Source organism: Megalopta genalis, chromosome 4 (assembly GCF_051020955.1).
Source record: "Megalopta genalis isolate 19385.01 chromosome 4, iyMegGena1_principal, whole genome shotgun sequence".
Lineage (NCBI taxonomy): Eukaryota > Metazoa > Arthropoda > Insecta > Hymenoptera > Halictidae > Megalopta > Megalopta genalis.
In genome coordinates, this window is record NC_135016.1 from 27,312,147 (window position 1) to 27,335,793 (window position 23,647).

The following is a 23,647-nucleotide window of genomic DNA, read 5'->3' on the forward strand; positions in this document are numbered from 1 at the left end:
TCACAATTACTTAGTTGCCAACCCAATAGAAGATTGCATTTCGAACAAACTTTTAACGGAACGATGTACAGTAATGCCTCCCTAATTGACGGCCAGATTGACCACAAAAATGGACAATTTGGGGAGAGGAGATACGATTATTCGAGCCTTGCGGCTCGTTTTTATAATCGTGGACAATTTATAACTATAAAAATAAACCACAAGGCTCGAATAATCGTATCTTCCCAAATTGTCCATTTTCATGGTCAATCTGGGCGTCAAGTAGAGAGACATTACTGTACTCTGATTTTACGAGACTTCTTAGTGTAGCCAATGCGCTAAATACGTTTCTTCTACGCAAAAAATTGTTTACTGAGAAATCTCTTGCTGAATACCGGCCACCGGTTGCGGTATAAGCCGCGGCGTTGACGCGACGTTGAATAGAGTAGGATTATTATAAATTTCGTTATTATAAAAACGAGCCGCAAGGTTCGAATAATCGTATCTCCTTTTCCCAAATTATCTATTTTAGTGGACAATCTGAGCGTCAGTATGGGAGACATTACTGTATCTGGGCTAACCGACGCTGCGTTAGAAATGATACCGTTGAAGATAAGGAACGTTCGCGCGCGGAAACATTTTTGCCGGATAAAAATATCGTTCCTTTTTCTTGCGTTCTTCCCGAAGTTGAATCATTCCGGAGAGAGAATTCCGGACAAAATAATCCGGGAGGCAATATTCGGCACGATCAACGGAACGGATGCGAAGCCGCGCCGGAGGATTTAAGGGTGGAAAGAAGTCGAGAGTGTTTCGCGGCAGCTGCTAACGATAGTTCATCGCGTTAAATCTTCTCGAAGTGGCACGGGAACAAAGCAACCAAGAAGGAGAAGGAGAAATCCTCCACGGCCACCGAAAGTATCAGTTGCGCAAGTGGCAGATGCTTGCCTCTGGACGATGTTAATGTTTCTACGATTGGCCGTGAATCCTGCCTCCCCACCTCCCGCTCGGCGTTATCTATTTCGCAGTGCGTCTTGCAATTTTCTTTTCCTCTTTATACCTCGATACGCCCGGAAAGTTTCATTGCGAATGAATCATCCGTTTATCCTACCGTATTATCAATTCTCCCGAGTTTTATCGCCGTTAGAATTCTATTTCTTAACCCGTTGAAGACGAGGATTTCTCGTAACATTGCAAATATATTTATCTTGGAGAATCGATTCGAAGTCTTGGGATATCGGTAAACGTAAAAAACGAATGCTGAGCCGTTGTTATTCGAACAACGAAATTATTTCTTCGTGAACGTTCGCGAAAATGATTCCACTGCCATTTTGTCAGCAAAAAGAGAAACACTTTGCAGTTTGAGGCCGAAGATGGAGAGGAAACAGGGAAGATTCGAAATTTCGTCAATTTGCCGCGCAAATTACCATCCTCCGGGCTTCCATGTGATCCGCGGTAATTATACGAAACTCATTACTCCGCGGAGGATTCTCTAGCGCGAATTTAAGGCATTTTTCTGCCCGAATTAATTAAGAACAGCGACGGCGACGGCGTGGATCGCTCGGAGGGAGAATATTAACGATGGTTCGGGCGTGCTGGAAAACACTCGGACGCAGGGACCGGGTCCTAAATAAAACGAGAGGACGATTTACACGGAGTGATATTTAATATCGAACGGTTTCGAGAAAGAGCAGCTCCGTTTAAACGGAATTCCTCTTCCGGCTAAACAGGTTTCTTCGGCGTCTGCTTCTTTGCTCGCGTGTAATAACCACGAACAATACCGAGTAGAACCTGAATCACATTAACCGGAGCAGAAACACGCGCGCGCGCGAGAGAGAGAGAGAGAGAGAGAGAGAGCAATAACATGTGTGTGCGTGTAAAAGATGAGGAATAAACTTCGGCCAAGCCGCAGTAAAGATCAATAAACAGTTGCTCTTGTACACCGATGCTTCTTTAGAACGTACACTTAATATTTTACAGACTCGCCTGTTTGTCGGGAGGCCGGTTGCAAAACTTTGGGAAGCGTTCTACGCAAGCGTGCACAGCGTTGTGTCGCGTAACTAAATCGAGCAAAATTATTTCATTTTTATTCGGAAAGCGATCGTCTAATTTCGTGCCGTTGAAAGCAAAAAATTCGCTTCCCTTAAACGATAGAACGAAGCGACCGGGAAGTCCGTTGTCTTTCGCTGCTTTATTTTTTTAGCAATGTACGTTGTTAAGCGCGTTAAATTCTCTCAAATTCTGCATAAGCTTGTAAACAAAAATGAATAATTTGGGAAGCAGAGACGCGATTATTCGTGTCTCGCGACTCGTTTTTATAGTTGTGTTGACAATCGGCAACTGTAAAAGCAAGCCGCGAGGCTCGAATAATCGTATCTCCTCTTCCAAAATTGTCTGCATTTGTTTACAAGCGGAGGCACAATTTCGGGGAATTTACCGTATACCGAGACGAAGACTCCAAAGAAACTATGCGCGCCAGAGGCGTTCTCTGTGTGCGCGAGCATCGTGAAACTTCGATCAACAGTAAATATCGTCCGCTTTACATTGGTAATGCGTTTACATCGATAAAAGGGATCCAATAACTGAGCTTCGTACACAGAACTCCAAGTTACACAGACAGTTTCGATCCTGATAGTTTGGGTACTCATTTGTCCGAACTTGGACCGAACAATTCCACCGGAATCGATCTACCCTGACCCGGGCACCACACGACCGGTCGACTTTTCTGAATTCGTTTATCTGGATTCCGGTCGAACGTACTTAAAGCCACGGTACGGTTGAATATTTCCAGAGAGCCGGTGTCTTTCGTCGAGAAGACAGGGAATTTCGCGAAATAGATCGATTAGTCGTTTCAAATTTGCATCTCAATCGGCTTATTCTCCTGCGCGCGCGGGCAACGTTATTAAAGTAACGCAAACGCAATTACCGAAATGTCGAAAGTCACCATCGCGATGAAAGATTCTTCTGAAAATCTGTGTTAAACGGTTCTGTAATTAGGAATTACAGTAATGTCTTCCTAACGCTCCCTAACGCTCTGATTGTGCACAAAAATGGACAATTTGGGAACAGGAGATACGATTATACGAGCCTTGCGGCTCGTTTTTATAATTGTCGACAATTCGTATTTATTCGAATCGACAATTTGAGGAGAGGAGATACGATTATTCAAGTCTTGCGGCTCGATTGTATAATTGTTGACAATTCGTAACTATAAAAACAAATCGCAAGGCTCGAATAATCGTATCTCCTCTTCCCAAATTGTCCATTTCTGTGGACAATCTGAGCGTCAATTAGAGAGACATTACTGTACATGGAATACAAAACAGTAAATGCTGGAGACCATTTTAACAATCCTGTGAAACTTCTTTCAATTCATTTAAGATGTCAGGAATGGAGATCAGTTTTTATTTAACTCCCGTTTGTTGCAATCGATAATAATTTCAACCAGTTGGAACGAGTGCACTCGAATGCAATTGATTGAACGATTTTATTGTAGATTGCTATTGTATGTAGATTGTTATTAGATTGCGGAGTTTATGCATTTATAACAAGAGTGATTACAGTAATGTCTCCCTAATTGACGCTCAGATTGTGCACAAAAATGGACAATTTGGGAACAGGAGATTATACGAGCCTTGCAGCTTGTTTTTATAGTTGTTGACAATTCGTAACTATAGAAATGAAACGCAAGGATTAAATAATCGAATCTCCTCTTCCTAAATTGTCCATTTCTGTGGACAATCTGAGCGTCAATTAGAGAGACATTACTGTATTTCGTTTCGCACGCGTAAACCAACTCGATTGAAGCGACCCTCTTCATAAAGTTTAACAGGATTCTTAAAATGGTCTCTAGCATTTACTGTTTTGTATTCCATGTACAGTAATGTCCTTCTAATTGACGCTCAGATTGTCCACAGAAGTGGACAATTTGGGAAGAGGAGATACGATTATTCGAGCCTTGCGCTTTGTTTTTATAAATACGAATTGTCAATAATTATACAAACGAACCGCAAGGCTCGAATAATCGTATCTTCTCTTCCTAAATTGTCCATTTTTGTGCACAATCTGAGCGTCAATTAGGGAGATATTACTTTTAAAGTACCATAAAAGTAGATAAGACTTTGTTGGTGTAAAAAAAAAAGAACGTTGCAAATCAATCTTTCCAGTCCATTTGCTTGGCAATGCTACTCGACGGTTGCTCGGGTTTCTAGCCATTTCGCCGACACGTACAGTCTCAATTTTCGCAATTGCTATCGATCGGCAAAGAATGGCGATTCGCGCAAAAACCAAGAAACAATCGGTCCCTGGAGAACACCGTCCTCCACGATCGTCGTCAGAAAAACTGTATCAAACGAGTCACTGGTAATCGATGGATCGTACCGAGCCAGCGAGGTGTGTCTTAACGATCCATTCTATCGAACGATTCAACCCCCTTTTTCGAATCGTTCGCCATCAACATAGCTACATTTTCCTTCGGCGGAGAACGTCTTGAGTTACTGCAAACTTATTCACCTAATGAACGACAATCGACGAACGTAAAAAAGACAAACTAACGCTACGGTTGTCGATATTTCAGATCGCTTTTCCGGTTGTCTCCAGCTCCATTAAGTCGATCTCGACTTAGACCGCATCGATTAATTGTACCAAATGTGTTTATCTCCCGAAGAAAAAAATTAATGAACATGCAAAGCGAATGCGAAATGCAAAATAGAAAATATACTTTTTGCATTTGGAACGTTCCGATCGCAATACCATCTCGCTCTCGTGGCTTTATCTGCTTCCCATAAAAGCGACACATTTGCATAAACATCCGAAATCTTTTTTATCTCGATTCTGATCTGTTAAGCTCTGATTTGGGAACGCCGCGCGCCACAAAGTAATCGACGGAGATATAAAACGAAGGAAGTTTATTTGATTGAAAAAGAGGGGAGAGACACGGGTGATTTTACACGCTGTTAAATAGACGGTGTAGAATTCAGAAAGTCGCGCGGCGCTCGGCGTGGCTCGGAGATATGTATGTATGCGGTCGAAGCCGCTAATGGAGGAAGCGTGTAAATTCCCTGTCATTCACTCATAACAACGCGAATTGCTTTATGCTCCTCGGCTGTCGCCGGCTAATGACGTTAGCGTGACAACCTGCTCAAGTTACGTTCCGTCGCGGCGACGTTAATGAGCCGATTTATTAGCGTAGTTTATAACACGGTTTGTATAGATCGCGGCGACGTGCTCTATCAAGAGGTCCACCGGCCGGCATTATTATGCGGAACGTGTTTCGGCCAGCGTGCCGTAAAAATCGCGGATGCAAATTCGGAATGGGACCCGGTCGTTCGGTCAACCGGCCGCGTTTTCGGGACGGTTCGTTAGTTACCGCGGGAATAATAATATCCTCCTAGATGCGCCATTTAAAAATTTCCATAACAACCGCGCGCCATCCTCGCGACCCGACCCGACCCGACCCGACCCAACTCGAGCCGACCCGTGTCGACCCTACGCGAACCCGTGCCATGCCTTCCATCTCTTCGGCCACCGGTGCAAAGGGATAAAAAGAAAAAACGAATGAGAAACTCCGGCTGATAAATTATTTAAGAGATCCCTGTTCGATGCTAATCCCGGATTTCATATTAGGTCCGCTAATATGCAATGCATTAACCTTCCAATAAACTGGTAATGCGCTCGAACCTTTTAACGTTAAAATTCTCCAATTTATTTCGGTCACTTAATTTCCAGAAAAATTTAATATTCTCGATATATTCGATATATCTGCCGGAGTCTTTTACATTTATTTGCTGTTCGTGCCGGCAAAGGGGATGTAATTATTATTTCGAGCGATACAGATATTCCAAATTTTTCCGTTCATTGAAATCGTGCGTATTCAAGGTTCAAAGTATTTTCCTGATACCTATCAAAATTGCGGAATATTATCGAAACAGATACAATTTCGCGCGCATATTTTCTAAAGGCATGGTATTATAGTTTTAATCGAAACGTCGAAGCAGAAAATGTTTGCAGAAAATGCAACTTTTCCAATAAACGCAACGCGCGCCTCGTTGTCGCGGAGCTTGCAATACCGCGCGCGTTTCAGTATGTAGAAACTGATTCTTTACAAACCGGAACGTATTACCAGGATTTGTCATAATCCCTCTGCCTACAACATGCTAATTCTCAGTTTCAGGCTGAAAGATGTGTTCGCCGTGCGAGTACTATGAGGCTCAAAGTACAAAATTCACAAAGGGCACAAAGTGCAATTTCAGAGATTAAAACGAACGAGCAGAATTTACCTACGCAGACACTTTAATACAGGCGCGTACTTTTCATTTATTCTAGAAGTCATTTGTACAAAGTAACGTACATATTTATGAAACAACAGGAAAACAGTTTCTACGTTTTATCAAACGCTCCCGCGAGATTATCCGCGCTGTGCTCCATTTCAAAGACTACCTTAAAGAGTATTCTCATTAACTTGCCACCACTGTTCTCGATCTGCAGCTTTCAAATTCGGAACGTATCGAAACCGGATTCGATCGATATCGAGCAACGCTACGAAGTATATATCGATACTCAACAGCCCGAAGACTAACGTGGATGAACTTTAAGAACGCGATCTCCTATTTCCAATTTCAATAAACAACCCGATTTTCATCCTCGGCAGGAAGGTGAAAATGTTCGAAGACCGGATCCAATCAACAGTAAATAATTCTTCGAACCCGGCTGAGTCAGGAAAGCCGATAGATTTTCAGCACTCCTTGACCAGTGGATCGTGTCCACATCTTATCTTCGCAAACACCGAGCGCGCGATCGCTTAACGTAGGTATCGAACTTTCAAGGTTACTTTCTCATTGATTGGAGCACCATCGAAGCGAAGGGCCGCGCGGATAATTTCAATACGAAGTGTCTCAGAAGTTACTCAAAATCGGGAAATGAGGGGTTCCTGACGTCATTCGGAGTAACTTTTTCCTTGGCGCAAATGCAATCCGCAGCTTTGTTTACGAGTTGTTAACGAAAAACAGTGGCCAGTGAGAGGCGAACTCATTGGCTGGTGCAAAGCAGCCGAGCGGATAATTTCAATACGAACTGTCTCAAAAGTTACTCAAAATCGGGAAATGAGGGGTTCCTGACGTCATTCGGAGTAACTTTTTCCTTGGCGCAAATGCAATCCGCGGCTTCCTTTACGAGTTATTGACGAAAAACGGTGACCAATGAGAAGCGAGATGGGCTGGCGGGAGACGGTTGAGTCATCGATGAGCGGGCAAAGGCAAGTTCCGCTCATTGGCTCGGCCGCCTCGCGCCAGCCGAGCTCGCCTCTCATTGGCCACTGTTTTTCGTTAATAACTCGTAAACAAAGCTGCGGATTGCATTTGCGCCAAGGAAAAAGTTACTTCGAATTACTTCAAGAACCACTTACTTCCCGATTTTTAGTCACTTTCGAAACACTTCGTATTGAAATTATCCGCGCGGCCCTTGGCCCGCTCGGCCGCCTTGCGCCAACCGAGCTCGCCTCTCATTGGCCACTGTTTTTCGTTAATAACTCGTAAACAAAGCTGCGGATTGCATTTGCGCCAAGGAAAAAGTCACTTCGAATTACTTCAAGAACCACTTACTTCCCGATTTTTAGTCACTTTTGAAACACTTCGTATTGAAATTATCCGCGCGGCCCTTGGCCCGCTCGACCGCCTTGCGCCAACCGAGCTCGTCTCTCATTGGCCACCGTTTTTCGTTAATAACTCGTAAACAAAGCTGCGGATTGCATTTGCGCCAAGGAAAAAGTTCCTCCGAATGACTTCGGGAACCCCTTATTTCCCGATTTTGAGTCACTTTTGGGACGCTCTGTACAGGTCCTTCAGGTATCTTGTTCTTTGTGCTCGCGTCGCGTCGTATCGATGGAACGCGAATCGCGAGAACGCCGACGCCGACGCGACGGTGCCCGGACCTTTCTCCTTTCCCCGTGTCGAGGATGGCGCGAGGCGCGAGGCATCCGCGGCCTACCTGGGCCGTACGCATGTACACACCTTAACGATCCATGGGACCGATACGTAGGAAGAAGCTGATTACTCATCGCGCGCCGTCTATGCCGAACGTTTAGCGACTTATTGTGCCTGGTTATTGAACCCCTGGGAGAGTACGCTCCGCGAGAACGTAACCCCGCTCGTACCCCCTGCGCCACCCCCTCCCGACGCCGCGACGCCCCGACGCGTCGACATCGCTATGGCGAGGGCCGTTGCCGTTACACGCACGGATACACGTACAGCTTCCCATTATAATTATACTGGCGTGGCCGGCGTTGTACCGGTACCTACGTGCATTCAAACAGGTTACGTAAGAGCCTACTCTCGGGAAGAGAGACCCGATGACACGAAGTTTATTAATCAAGGACCCTACACACCGGGGATCCGAATGCTAGGAACGGACGGAGAGAACTTTTCGAGACTGCGAACTTTCTCCGATTAATTCCGCCGCGGAAGCGACTGTGTCAAACAGCCGCCATTTTCTAATCGAGTGTGTCCGTTCGATTTGCAAGGTAAATACGGGCGAGTTCGACCAGCCGATAATTGTCCATATCTTAGAATTTATGGAAGGAGCCGACTCGTCTAAAGATAGCGTATGAATCAGCTTCTAGATACAGCATCGAGCACTGTGAGAAAATCATGATCGAGACTTTTTTACCGTGATTTTCTTGAAAGAACATCAGGTAACGTTATTCGCGCGTAATAGCGATAATACTCGGTACGACAGCTTTTGTGAATTTTTAACCCTTTGCACTCGAAGCTATATTAACTGCGAATACAAAATCATTTTTCTCACTTATGGTATTTTTATGGTACGACAGCTTTTGTGTATTTTTAACCCTTCGCACTCGAAGCTATATTAACTGTGAATACAAAATCATTTTTCTCACTTATGGTATTTTTATTTCATGTGGTAAAATGCATTTTATGCATATGAAATTGACTCTTGGGACTGGCACAACGGTTACACTCTTAATAATTTTTTAAATCTGAACTTTGTTCATATAAAAATTATCTTAAAACATGATGCGATGTAACAAATTTTAGTGGTGCCTCTGAGTCACCATTCGAGTGCAAAGGGTTAAGATGGTCACCTTGGCTGTGCATCGACACAATAATTCAGCGAAAAATATTTCTTGACAAGTGACAACGCGTTATCCGAATCGACGCAGTCGAATCGCACTTTCTGACTTCTTTATAATGCAATGCGTCGATCGAGAAGCTTGCAACAATTGGAATATCGAAATTCGTAACTTTGCGCCTTCGAAATAAACGTAAAAAAACAAGTCGATCGTCATCCTCGAAAAACAATTATTTCCCAATGTTTCATGTCAGAATTCTATTACCGGAAGAATACTTCTCTTGTTACCAAGAAAGACACTTATATCGAACGAACGATTCGCGTTTCGATATCGGCCGGAAAACGGTTCTCTTTCTCGAGTTTCCAGCAACTGGAGCGCCGGGAAAAGTCAATTTGAAGGATAAAAACGCGGCGTAGCCTCGTTGCGCGTTGCCCAACGGTCCCGAGTGATTAGCCTACAAGAGAGAGCACTATGCCGGAGGAATAGCATGCGTTGGTATTGCGTGTAGCGCGGCGACGCGATCGGATCGCCTCGCAATTTCTTGTTCCGCGGGTTCCGCGGTATTCGTTAATCCGTTAATGAGGTAACGATCTCCGGGCGACAGCCGTCACGGGCTCAAGTTCGTTGCGGCTAGATTGCGCGCCGAGACAAATGTAATTAATTAACCCATCGTGACCCGAGTTTTCCACTTCTCGAAGGATCTACTTACACGAGCGCCGGACAAGCTCGCCACGGCTCTTGCCTATTCACGCGAGATTGATCGGCATAATTTTCCGCGGCGCTCGTTGCGCCTGGATCGGTGCCCTAGAATTTCGTGGCAACCTACTGCCATAAGCTGCCGGACTAAACGACGGGAGAATACTGTCTGGAACTTCTGTCGGGCTCCTGGGAGCTTTATAAGTATCGAGGCACTCTGCCGCGTCTGGTCGCTTCGGCCACGCGACGCTCCGAACCTACGATTCCTTCGGACGTTTTTAACCCTGAATTCCTTGGCTACTGAGCCTAAGAATTGCTCGCAAAAATTCCACGGTGTTCGCTGTGCGTTCGACGGCCGACGCGACCGCCTCAAAATTTACTTGTAAAGAGGCGATGCAACTTGTCCTTGCACGATTCCTGTAAGTTCAATTCAGGATTTCAGGATTTTGTATTCTCGTGTTAATTCTGTCCTCCGTAAGAAAATTCTGAAAAATTCTGTCTTCGTTTATCGAATGAAGTTTTAAGTACCAAGGGAATCGTCTCTTGACACTATGCCGTCCGGTGGCACCACGCTGGTGCCACGCAAAAACTATCTGTTGTATGCCGGTGGTACCACTTTGGTGCCATTTTAAAAAACTGAAATAACATTTGAACTATATTTCTTGGGTAATATAATTTTCTGAGATTTCGAGCTTCTTCTTTTGTAATTCCAGGCCGATTTCATCGACCGCGAAAATACTCTTGCTCGTTTTTAATTCTGAATGTACTAGTTTCTTAGAAGAAAAGGAAAATATATAGTGTTTTTAACGAGAGAACAAAATTTGATTTTCCTAGCAGATTATTGCTAAGCAATATTAACACTATGCCGTCCGGTTGCACCACGCTGGTGCCATGCAAAAACTATCCGTTGTATGCTGGTGGTACCACTTTGGTGCCATTTTGAAAAACTGAAATAACATTTGAACTATATTTCTTGGGTGTTGAAAGGCAGCAAACTAACCATAGCATTGTGCTTATTTAACTAAGAATTAAGCACGAAAATTCTTGGATGACTTATCTTAATTTTAGGAATTTATATTACCGCCATCTTCGAAATTTTGTTTTAAATCTAAAATTTCCAAGCTATTATGCCGGCGTCAAACAAAAGAATCGTATGTAAGATCTGCGAACGGCATAGTGTTGATCTAAAAGTCGAAAACAAAACTGGGAGAACATTAGAGGTATTTGAGAATATCCTTGTGCCACGCGGAACTTGTTTAAATTATTAATAAAGGAAAAATGTTTTCATCCGACGTACGTTTCTTTTAATCTGTTTTGCTAAAAAATCTGCAGAGTCTAGACGTCACTGAAATTTTGCCTGTCTTTTAATTAATATCGGAGTCAAGCCACGAAAAAATTATAAACAGCATACCATCGTTTACTGCATAATTTGCTAGAAAATTACTATTTGCTTACTCGATGTTGCAATGATAACGGTTTGGTTAGAATCCAACGTATTTTATTCCACATATCATACTTATTCAGTGAGAAAATAGTTAAAACAAGCGACGCTTAATGTTTTATTTGCTTCTTTAAATTGTCCCGAAACATTGCAATTTCGTGGAAATAGTGTTATGCATAGTTAAATGCATAGTGTTAATATTTTAGAGGGTATACGGATGTCTAAAATGGGTTACAGCGCTGCAAAGCGAATCCTATCATTAGAATGTTCAGCTTCTTCTAAATCAATTCTTTACAAGATTACAAATACGCTGTAGATCTTTGTCAATAATTATGTACGGTACGATGAATTTCGTCACGATGCGATAACAATGTACAATGCAACGAGACGTTTTCTTGCGTTCGACCGAAAGCAACGCGCGTAGCACGTCGTTTCAGCGCAGGAGAGGTTCACCTTAATGTCCTCGTCTCATCATTAATCTCGAAATGTTGCCCGAAGCATTTGCAAAGTTATCATCTGTCTTCGGCCGGTTTCAATTTACGTACAGAAATACGGCATGAGCACTGTCCAATTACCGCGGGCGATTGCGCGCCTCCGCGGAGATAATATTTTCAAGCCGAATATAACGATGGAGGATTTATCCAACAGTTTTAACTTGCAAATTAAAGTACCGTAAACGTCCGCGCAATCAAAGTTCCAAATGGCTCTACCGGCCGTAAAAACGTCCCGCAATTATGAAAGTCGAGCTGCTGTCCATCCCGTCACCTCGGTGTTTCTAACTCGCATCCCCGGATTTCCGGAAGCTGTGTGGAAACGGCGCGGCGCGGCGCGACGCGGCGCTTCAAGCCCGTGACGCGAATTTCGCGATGGCTGGCGGCACCCTCGAACAATTTGTTACCGCAGAAAGTACGTCGCTCGTCGCGCGGGAACGCGAAACTGCGCGAATTACTTTTCGCGAGATACAGTGGCCGAACAGGGTCCGACGCGTTTCACTCTCCGGCGCAGGAGAGACGCTGGCCGTGGGTGGACTCACCGGCGCGGCACGGCGAGGCGAGGCGAGGCGAGGCATTAGGGCAAAGATAAACGACTCGTTACCCACGCGAAACGCCAGCTTCTTCCTCTGGTCGTCGCGTCGCGTCGTCGCGGCAACGATCGCGACGATTTTCCCCCGGCGGCTAGCACGGGGCTCAGCGACGCGTGTACGCAATTTTCGCGAGAGCAATTCGCACGGAAAATTCCCGGTAATCCAGCAGAGGATTGCTGTGGCCGTGGGTGGCGAGCTATTGCGACAAACGATTCGATATGGGAACTGGGCGCCGTCGCGCGTGGGCACGGCCCTGTAATTTCGCATTTTACGCTCGCTTCGGCTTGAACACCGGGTTATGCCGGCAAGTTGCCGCCCGCTTTTTACCAACCAGCCGAGGGAAATCGGAAAGCTCGCTCGAAAAGTTTCTGGTTATCACGGCGCGGAACTAATGCTTACGGTGCATTTTACCGTTATTTCCAAGATTTCACCTGTTACCGAACGTCCGAGATTGTCTCGGACAATATTTTCGACGTTCGCGTGAAATTCGTGGAAATGAAATTATTGTTGTTTAATTGCCGTCTAGATTACAGAATATAATAGAAATTAATGAAGTGTAAAGTTCGATTCGGGAATCACGGAATAGAGTAGTCCAATAGATGAAATAATAAGAACAGATTATATGATACATCTTTGGAGACAGTTTCGTAGTCGATAAGTTTTTGATCAATTAAACAATGAATGGAACGCAGAAAGAAGATACCGTGCAACAGTATACAATAGCACGTTAATTGTTCTCCATCACTTGCGGCTCTCTAATCCTCATCAAGGTAACAATGCCAGCGTCCACTGTTCTCTATAATGATGTCGCCAGTAGGGCAGAATCGGGTAATGGTGCTCAACGGGGTAATGATAGTCGCTAGTATTATGTGGGCGAAGGTTTGATTCCAATTCCATACAGATATAACATATACAGTAATGTCTCCCTAATTGACGCTCAGATTGTGCACAAAAATGGACAATTTGGGAAGAGGAGATACGATTGTTCGAGCCTCGTGGCTCGTTTTTTATGGCTATCGATTGTCAACAACTATAAGAACGAGTTGCAAGGCTACGAATAATCGTATCTCCACTTCTCAAATTGTCCATATTTGTGCACAATCTCAGCGTCAGTTAGAGAGACATTACTGTATTCTGTGTCGAAGGTTTCGCTGTCATAGCGATTCGAAATACAGTAAATCCTCTCCAATTGTCCTTTAGCTCGTAAACAAAAATGGACAATTTGGGAAGAGGAGATACGAATATTCGGGCTGTTAGGGTCGTTTTTATGGTCATTGATTCTCAACAATTATAAAAACGGGCTACAAGGCTCGAACAATCGTATCTCCTCTTTCCAAATTGTCCATTTTTGTGCACAATCTCAGCGTCAGTTAGAGAGACATTACTGTATCCTGCGTCGAAGGTTTCGCTGTCATAGCGATTCGAAATACAGTAAATCCTCTCCAAGTGTCCTTTAGTTTGTAAATAAAAATGGACAATTTGGGAAGAGGAGATACGATTAATCGAGCCTTGCGGCTCGTTTTTATAGTTCTTGGTAATCGGCAACGAATTGTTCCTTTTTGTTTGCAGGCTGAAGAACAGTTGGGGACGATTAGCAATATTCTACTTTGTTCTACTCTGTTTTACACGTTCTTCGACGTGTTTTGTCTTTCTCTATCTTATCACAACACCTTGTAGAATAATGACGTCGCCAGTAGGGCAGAATCGGGTAATGGTGCTCAGCGGGTAATGATAGTCGCTAGTATTATGTGGACGAAGGTTTGATTCCAATTCCATACAGATATAACATATACAATAATGTTTCCCTAATTGACGCTCAGATTGTGCACAAAAATGGACAGTTTGGGAAGAGGAGATACGATTGTTCGAGCCTTGTGGCTTGTTTTTATGATTGTTTACAATTCGCAAATATAAGAATTAACCGCAAGACTCGAATTATCGTATCTCCTCTTCCCAAACTGTCCATTTCTATGGACAATCTGAGCGTCAATTAGAGAGACATTACTGTATCTCGCAAAGAGAGATATACATATAGATATATTATACCTTCTTTAATTAGTAAAAGTTCTAATTGAAATTTCAAATAGTGAAAAGTATCAAAGTTATTCTCATAACTAAATATAATTCTAATAAAAAAAAATTGTGTAAAGGAAATTGTGCCTCTGCTTGTAAACAAATATGGATAATTTGGGAAGAGGAGATACGGTTATTCGAGCCTAGCAGCTCGTTTTTATACCGATTTATTGAAAATCGGTAACTATAAAAACGAGTCGCAAGGCTCGAATTCGCGAGGCTCCTCTTTCCAAATTGTCCATTTTTGTGGACAATCCGAGCGTCAATTAGAGAGACATTACTGTACAATAAATATTTCATATTCAATTTTATCAAAGGACGTGTGTACAACCAGTGACGTCCGCGTGGAATAAAGGAAATATTTGCACAAAAATCAAGACAGAGGAAGAAAACCAAAAAATCAACAACGAAAACGACGATATTCGCAGTGAAAAAAGCAACTGTATCATTTGCTGTCAATTTGCCGTAAGAATAGAATGTAATATCGATACACTTTTTAAGAGCTACAATTCAAAGATTGTTACAACTCCTGCATCGTGATTGACAACAAAACGATCGCCGACACTTAACCCTTTGCACTCGAAGCCATATTAACTGTAAATTTAAATTAACTTTTTCGACTTATGGTATTTCCATTTTAATGACAAACTGCATTTTATGCACTCGAAATTGAGTCTTGCGACTCATACAACAGTTAGACTTTTAACAAATTCTCTATACCTAAACTTTGATATTATAAAAATGATCTTGGTACGTAACAATTTTAGTGGTGTCTCAGAGACGCCACTCGAGTGCAAACGGTTAAAATTAATAATTAGCATAATCTACAAACAGGTCGATAATTGAGATTCGTAAAATCCAATTTTAAATAAATATTCCACCCTCGATGCTGATGCTGCTACAATTACAGCCGAGACGCCCTGCCGTCGCTACGGGGACGCGGACGGTGCAGGCTCCGAAAGGCAGCCTCGGGCGATCGAAATTAGAAAGATTCGCGAGGTCGCATTTCGGGGTGGCATCGTTGAGAATGCCTCAATAGGGGCGAGCGGGACAGTTGCACCGGGCGCTGCATACCAAGAGGGACCTTGCACGGTATTCGAAAAGGAAAGAATTCGTGCCGGTCGTTCGCACGACCGCAGAACCCGGTCCAGGATTGTTCGCACGGTCCGAAAGGGCGTCGAGGGAAAAACGGGGAACCGGTGAAGGTTATCGACGTGTCCGGGGACCGTGTACGGCGTCACGGTCGCTCGACAAATTTCACCTACGAAGCCAATATCGGGGGCGTCGCGACGCCGCGCCATGCCGCGCCGGCTAAAACCATAGAACGCGATTCCATTTCGGCGAGAACGAGCCCCGGGTCGAGTCGTTTCCTCCGAACGCGTGTACTCGGCCACCGGCGACATCGACGAGAAAAAAATCGAACCGGATCGGTCATTGTATCGGCCCGATAGGGGTGCCGGGGGGTGAACACCGACCGCAGCGAGCCCGGCAAACGTATCACGCTGTTTTGCGGTCCCTGGGAATTCCTGGATTCCGAATATTTCACCGATTACCTTCGCGAAACATTTATTTAACATCGACTTTTCACCCTCAGCCCCTCCAACACACTCCATTTTTTTTCTCACGCTCTTCGTCGACGGTCGAAAGCCTGGATAGAACGCGCGAGCCTTGACGAATAGCTAGATTTTACACTGATTTTTGGCGAAACTGTTTTACAGATCAGACAACTGAATTTGTTGCACAATACGGTAATGTCTCCCTAATTGACGCTCAGATTGTGCAGAAAAATGGACCATTTGGGAAGAGAGCCTTGCAGCTCGTTTTTATAGTTGTTGACGATCGATAACCATAAAAAACGAGCCATAAGGCTCGAACAATCGTATCTCCTGTTCCCAAATTGTCCATTTTTGTGCACAATCTCAACGTCAGTTAGAGAGACATTACTGTATTCTGTGTCGAAGGTTTCGCTGTCATAGCGATTCGAAATTCAGTAAATCCTCTCCAATTGTCCTTTAGCTCGTAAACAAAAATGGACAATTTGGGAAGAGGAGATACGAATATTCGGGCTGTTAGGGTCGTTTTTATGGTCATTGATTCTCAACAATTATAAAAACGGGCTACAAGGCTCGAACAATCGTATCTCCTCTTCTAAAATCGTCAATTACTGTGGATAATCTGAGCGTCAATTAGAGAAACATTACTGTAATGCTGTATGCGATGCTCTACGGAATTTTAATTTTATTTACAGCACTAGAAGAAATACTTCTTACTAGAACTTATCCATCCTGGTTGGTTTAAAAGCATCTGATAATTATAACTAACGCGTGGAACAAAGCGCAGGTAAAAAACCTACCGGTTATTTCGAATACAATGCAAGAATGTAGTCAGTCAACTGGTTGTGGCAACGAATGTTTCGCCCACCGATTTACAATAATCTGTCGAAGCGTCCGCGTTCCGTTACTCTTTTACACGTCCGTTGCAAACAGTTGAGAACAGCAAAGTGGTCGTCGTACAAGATGCGGTAGTTTGCTCGTTATAAACTGTAATTAATGAAACGTGAACTGCGGTAAACAGAGCAAGAAGCGATATCGCTCCTTGACCAGGACATCAACGAACAGCCGTAAAATCCGGCTGTCATCGGCAGAATGTCCCGCATCCTGTCGTCAACGATCTCCGCGAGTTCCAGCAAACGAAAACACACACACACGCGCGCGCACGCCCGCGAAATGCATATCCGTACTGCGCGCGTGCTCGCCGATTTCCATCGCGAACGACGGTCGCCGCGAGCTGAAAAACTTTTTTACGCGGAGAAGAACGCAAGCGAACGTAAACTCTTTTATCGACTCTTATCGAAACTTCGGAGGAAAATCTTCGGGTTCCTCGGGACGAGTCGTGTGCTTCACGGAATCTGAAAAACTTCTTGATCGATCGCGGCACGCGCGCGGTCGGCCCGTTCGATTCGCCACGGGCGAGATTCGCTGTTCCAGCCGGGGTAAGAATACAGTAATGTCTCTCTAATCGACGCTCGGATTGTCCACGAAAGTGGACGATTTTGGAAGAGAAGATACGATTGTTCGAGCTTTGTGTCTCGTTCTTTATGGCTATCGATTGTCAACGACTGTAAAGACGAGTTGCGAGGCTCGAATAATCGCGTCTCCTCTTCCCAAATTGTCCGTTTTTGTGCACAATCTGAGCGTCAATTAGAGAGACATTACTGTATATGTTATATCTGTATGAAATTGGAATCAAACCTTCGCCTACATAATACTAGCGACTATCATTACCCACTGAGCACCATTACCCGATTCTGCCCTACTGACGACGTCATTATTCTACAAGGTGTTGTGATAAAATAGAGAAAGACAAAACACGTCGAAGAACGTGTAAAACAGAGTAGAACAAAGTAGAATATTGCTAATCGTCCCCAACTGTTCTTCAGCCTGCAAACAAAAAGGAATAATTCGTTGCCGATTACCAAGAACTATAAAAACGAGCCGCAAGGATCGATTAATCGTATCCCCTCTTCCCAAATTGTCCATTTTTGTTTATAATCTAAAGGACAATTGGAGAGGATTTATTGTATTTCGAATCGCTATGACAGCGAAACCTTCGACGCAGAATACAGTAATGTCTCTCTAACTGACGCTGAGATTGTGCACAAAAATGGACAATTTGGAAAGAGGAGATACGATTATTCGAGCCTTGTTGAGCGTTTTTATAAGTGTTGAAAATCAATGACCATAAAAACGACCCTAACAGCTCGAATATTCGTATCTCCTCTTCCCAGATTGTCCATTTTTGTTTACGAGCTAAAGGACAATTGGAGAGGATTTATTGTATTTCGAATCGCTATGACAGCGAAACCTTCGACGCAGAATACAGTAATGTCTCTCTAACTGACGCTGAGATTGTGCACAAAAATGGACAATTTGGAAAGAGGAGATACGATTATTCGAGCCTTGTTGAGCGTTTTTATAAGTGTTGAGAATCAATGACCATAAAAACGACCCTAACAGCTCGAATATTCGTATCTCCTCTTCCCAGATTGTCCATTTTTGTTTAAGAGCTAAAGGACAATTGGAGAGGATTTATTGTATTTCGAATCGCTATGACAGCGAAACCTTCGACGCAGAATACGGTAATGTCTCTCTAACTGACGCTGAGATTGTGCACAAAAATGGACGATTTGGAAAGAGGAGATACGATTATTCGAGCCTTGTAGCCCGTTTTTATAATTGTTGAGAATCAATGACCATAAAAACGACCCTAACAGCTCGAATATTTGTATCACCTCTTCCCAAATTGTTCATTTTCGTGGACAATCCAAGCGTCAATTAGGGAGGCATTACTGTAATCGCGGTTGCGCAAGTGGCGTGAACGAGGAGCAGTGGGATGTAATTTTCATCGAATGAGCAATTCATATCGGTTTCGACCGGGGAAGTCAATCCCTCGCGAGAACGGACACAATAAACCGCGCGATGAGACTCTGCCTCTGATGGTTTCGCGGGCATCCGCGCGACGAGTGTGCGTACGTACGCGTGGGCCTCGCGAAGTGGAATCAATGAAAAATCTGAAGGTGAAGCATGCTGCAACGTTCCTGAACAATGAGACGGAACACGCGAAATAAGCCGGTGTTGCGAAACAACGGCTATGCCGCGTCGAAATTAATTCCACGAAATATCTGAAGCGCGTTGAACCTAAGACAGCCGATCAATTCTCGTAACTATAGGATTAACGATATTTATAATAATTCTGTGCTTTATTCAACCATTTTTTCAAACATACAGTGGCTCACGAAAGTGTTCGTACGTACTTTTAAAACGCAATAACTATTTTAAAACTAAATTAAATGACTTGATTTTTTTTTTAGATGATAGAGGAGATATTGTACTGAACAATGACAGAAATGCTTCTTTTATTAATTTTGCTATTACTTGCAATGAAAAGTTTCCGGAAAAAGTTCCCGAGACCTACAAAAGGCATTTTTCCAATTTTCGTTATAGGCTCAGATAAAAAAGTTAAAAAGCAAGGGTTTTTGATTTCTTCTTTTCGTTCCAAATAATAGCAAAATTAAAAAATGCTTTTTAGCCATCGTCTAGTAGACTAGTCCCTATACCATCTAAAAAAATTCAAGTCGTTTAGATCAGTTCTGAAAAATTGATTGCATTTTAAAAAGTGTGCAAATAGTCTTGTGGACCACTGTATTTTCGAAGACATTTCACGTAGACTTATTAGACTTTCTGTTGTTCTCAGCTATTCATTTCATTTAATTGCCGAAAATCGACTAATTAGATGACGATTTATATATATATATATATCGGGTCACAAAAGACCCGGTAACCGCAGGCCGAGAATTAAAGATGCTAATCCGCTCTTTTCTCGCATTTCCCATTAGAAACGTGCCAACTGTCGGATCAACGTCTCCGATTACCCCTCCATAATCAAAACAATTTCATTGACCATTCGTAGACGAAAGAATTATCTTTCTTATACATTCGAACTTGCAGCAGCATTGTACGATTTAATCGCACAAGTTTAGTCCAGACGAAAAAAGCTACAGTTGTTGACCCCTCACCTAAAAGCAGCCATCTAAAATCGTCCCATTTAATTCCGATGTCTCTCAAAGGAGGATGCAAAAGAGGATCTCGAAAATATCTGTTCCACCGAGCGATGTCCAAGAACTGCTGCTCTCCGTGTTAACCAATTATTAAATTTCGATTTGTCAGCGCATCCGGAACGGGTCGCGTGTGCATGCTTCTTGCGGAGACAGGTTCAAAAAAAAAAAAAAAAGAAAAGAGCAACTTCCGAAACTAATCCATTAGCTTCACAATAGAAGTTCGGAGTAGAGGAAACGCCGGTAATCCCAACGGGTGCGGCGGCGTTACGCGGACGGCTGTTAAAACCGTCGTCGCCCGAGGGTATCTAGCGGGAAAAATAATTTGATAAAGCGCAAAGAAACGCGTTTGATCTCCGGCTAAAGGGTGCGCGGAAAACACGCGTAATTCCGTCGACCGCGTAAAGATAGCGCCAGAGCTCGGTGAACTTGACGGCCGACTTAATAAGATCCCAACTCCGCCCACGCTCCTACGATACGTCCCCCGTTTCGTGCTCGCGGGAACAACGCAACCGAAGTTTCCTCATATATCTTCGAAATAGTTCCTCGTAGAGTTCGGATGTCCTGGCTGCGGAACAGGTAAAACACACCGGATCCCGCAGAATCGGGCCCGCGGTGCTCCCGAGTATCCGATTCGTCGGTCGCGCGGGACTGAAACGAGTAGACCTTCGAAACGCGGCCGATGAATCTCGCGTGCTCGATATTTGCTGCACGATTATCGAGAGTAACGACGCGTATCGTACCCTCGAGCCTCGAGCCGTGCCGAGCCGAGCCGAGGGTACGGTCGCCGGTAAACCCGGACCCGACTGCAGCCCGCACCCGATCAGAGCTCGGAGTTCGCTCGACGGCTGATCTCGCGATCCTCCAAATGTATACAGGGTGTCCCAAAAATGTCTCGCAATCCGAATGTGGCGGGTTCATTAGGTTATTTGAAGCAACTTTTTCCTTTACAAAATTTTTCTCCGAGGCACCGTTAACGAGTTATTAACGAAAAACAGTGACCAATACGAATCAAGTACGGCTGACGCGAGGCGGCCCAGCCAACCAGCGCACGAAGCCCAGTTCAGCTCATTGGCTCGGCCGCCTCGCGCCAGCTGCGCTGGGATTCGACCGCTGGCGCCGTTGGCTCGGCCATCTCGCGGCAGCTGATCACGCCTCTCATTGGTCACTATTTTTCGTTAATAACTCGTTAACGGTGCCTCGGAGAACATTTTTGTAAAGGAAGAAGTTGCTTCAAATGACCCGAGGAACCCGCCACTTTCGGATTGCGAGACATTTTTGGGACGAAATTTCTGCGAACCCGTCAACTATTTTAGTGCTAATCGCGGACACCCGTTTCGCGTCACGGAGAAGATTCTTCGAAATTCTCCGAGGAATTTCGAAAGAGACAAAGCGTAAACGATCGCCGTTTGTTTAACCGCGTTACACGTTTTTACGGACTCACTTTGTCTGGAAGCCCTCGAACTCCTCCTGCTGCTCGCTGATCGAGGCTTCGAGGTCCAGGTAAGCGCCATAGTCGCCGTCCTTGTACAACTGCAGCGCTGTGTCGTCGAGCTGCAACAGAAACGCGATTCACCGTTTTCATTCACCTTGTTACGGACGAGGTTCTTTCGATAACACTGTAAAACTAATCGAAATCGAATCGTGTATCACGGTATACATCTATTAACACGAGACCCACCGAAGACTAAAAGTCATCGATGCTAGCCGATTCTTAGGAATGAAAAGATTTTTGCGTAAAGTCGTCACTTTTATTAGGATGTAAGCAAGAATGAAGGAATTTCTTCAGTCGTTTCCTCTGAAAGAGATTTTACGATGTGGACAGTTTTGAAGTGAAAAAATGTGAGAATCGTTCAATATTGACAGTCACGGTGAGTTCAGCCTTAACCCTTTCGCTACTACGGACCACTATAGTGGCTTTCCATATGATGCCACTGAGGTACTACGGACCACTATAGTGGCTTTCCATAAGATGCATTATATTGCATAATGTTATTTCCTCTCATACTGTAAATTAAAGAGCGCATGCTAAGACGTTATAAAATACCCTGGAATACCCTTTATTTATAAATACCCTTTGGAGAAAAATTTTTTCGTTCGAAAAATTCATTCGATTCAAACAGCTTAGGTTCTCCGCCGACCGCCGCGGAGTACCGACTTCCGCTGACGATCGCCGTCGCGTAGCGTGCAGTGATGTCGCAGCGCTCTGTTCAGCAGAAGTACCGCGACGGAGAATCCGCCCGTAGCGAAAGGGTTAATCGAATGCAACCGGAGCGTGAACGAACTTTTCATTAAGTATCGACGATGCGTAAGGAGATTGGAAGGCATGCGCGGCCACGAAACTGTACTTTTACGAGCATGTTTCGATGAATGGATCGCTTTGATTTCGCGGAAGTTTGATTGGCGACAATTTGCCAGTGAACGGCGTTAAGCGGTGATTGCCGTGTATCGTGATGCGCGATAGCGAATTCTGAATAGATGCTTCAATTCATCGGACGGGCATTCAGCGGGAATTTATTTTGCAGGAGCGAATGACACAGGCATTCGCTACTTCTCCCTTAATCGGCGCTAATCTAGGTAGACGCGTCGCCGTGAAACGATCGTGTTGGAACGCGAGACGAGGCGAGGCGAGACGAGACGAGTTCCTTTATGTCGCGTAATCTCGAAACAGGAAGCCGCGCGAAGCTCGTGCAGTCGTCGCCTAATTTTAAACTCCTGCCACTTTGCGAAGTAGACGGATCTGCCACGGCGGATGCTGCGTCACGGGAACGGGAACGGGAAACTCTTCGCGCCGCGTTTATTGCCCGAGGATTTAAACGCTTCCTGATTTGTCCCTCTCGAGATCCTTCTACCCGTGTACATCTTTTATACACCGCCACGCAATTAGCCCTTATCCGAGCGTTTATTTTATAATCAATTATCCGAATCGTCGCGCGATTCGTCTCGCGACTCTCGTAACGTTTTTATACAATCAATTTCGAAGACGGACCAATTTCAATGAATACCTTTTTTACTGCCGCGTCAGGCGTATATGGGTGAAACAATCTTTCCTTGCTGTACTTGAAAATCAATTTTTATTAACACTTTGCACTCTCAGGCACCGCTAAAATTGTTATATCGCGTTCCAAGATAATTTTCGTATTAACAAAGTTTAGATTTTTAAAAATTGCTCTAAAAGTGTAACTGTAACTACGGATCACCACAAGACACAATATCATATGCATAAAATGCACTTTGTCGTATAAAATGGAAACACTATAAGTCGGAGAAATTATTTATGATTTACAGTTAAAATAGCTTCGAGTGCAAAGGGTTAGAATCTGTTAAGGGGGCTCTGTTAGTGTCCACGAGGTGTAAGAAAGCTACGAATATAATTGCTGTAATAAATCTTGTCTTTACTATTTATACACTGTTAAATGAGTTGTACTAATTTTGCATGACTTTGAGTGACCCGATAATATTGACACTTAATAGACTCACAAATAAAACTGATTTAAATCAAACGACTTCTTTATGCATTGACATATTTTAAACTCGTGAACATGCTTTATTCAAGACGTATTATGTCAGGTCTACCGGAAAGTTCTGTGTGTGTGTCCGTTTAACACGTTCCGTGCCGAGCTTTTTTTACTCGAATCTTCACACTTTGATATTTTACTAAAACTTGATGTATTACGT

At 44.0% G+C, this 23,647-nt stretch overlaps 1 protein-coding gene across 9 annotated transcripts in view; it reads right to left on the reverse strand.

Annotated features, from left to right (window-relative positions):
- The window catches only part of Fhos (Formin homology 2 domain containing), a 385,440-nt gene that overhangs the window by 218,366 nt on the left and 143,427 nt on the right, over positions 1-23,647 (reverse strand). For all 9 annotated transcript variants that reach the window (XR_013033133.1, XR_013033134.1, XM_033473786.2 and 6 more), the window contains one exon: positions 21,414-21,523. Coding sequence is in view for 7 of the 9 variants with exons in the window: in XM_033473786.2 (XP_033329677.2) it covers positions 21,414-21,523 (110 nt within the window). In the remaining 2 variants the exon portion in view is untranslated. The remainder of the gene's footprint in view (positions 1-21,413; positions 21,524-23,647) is intronic.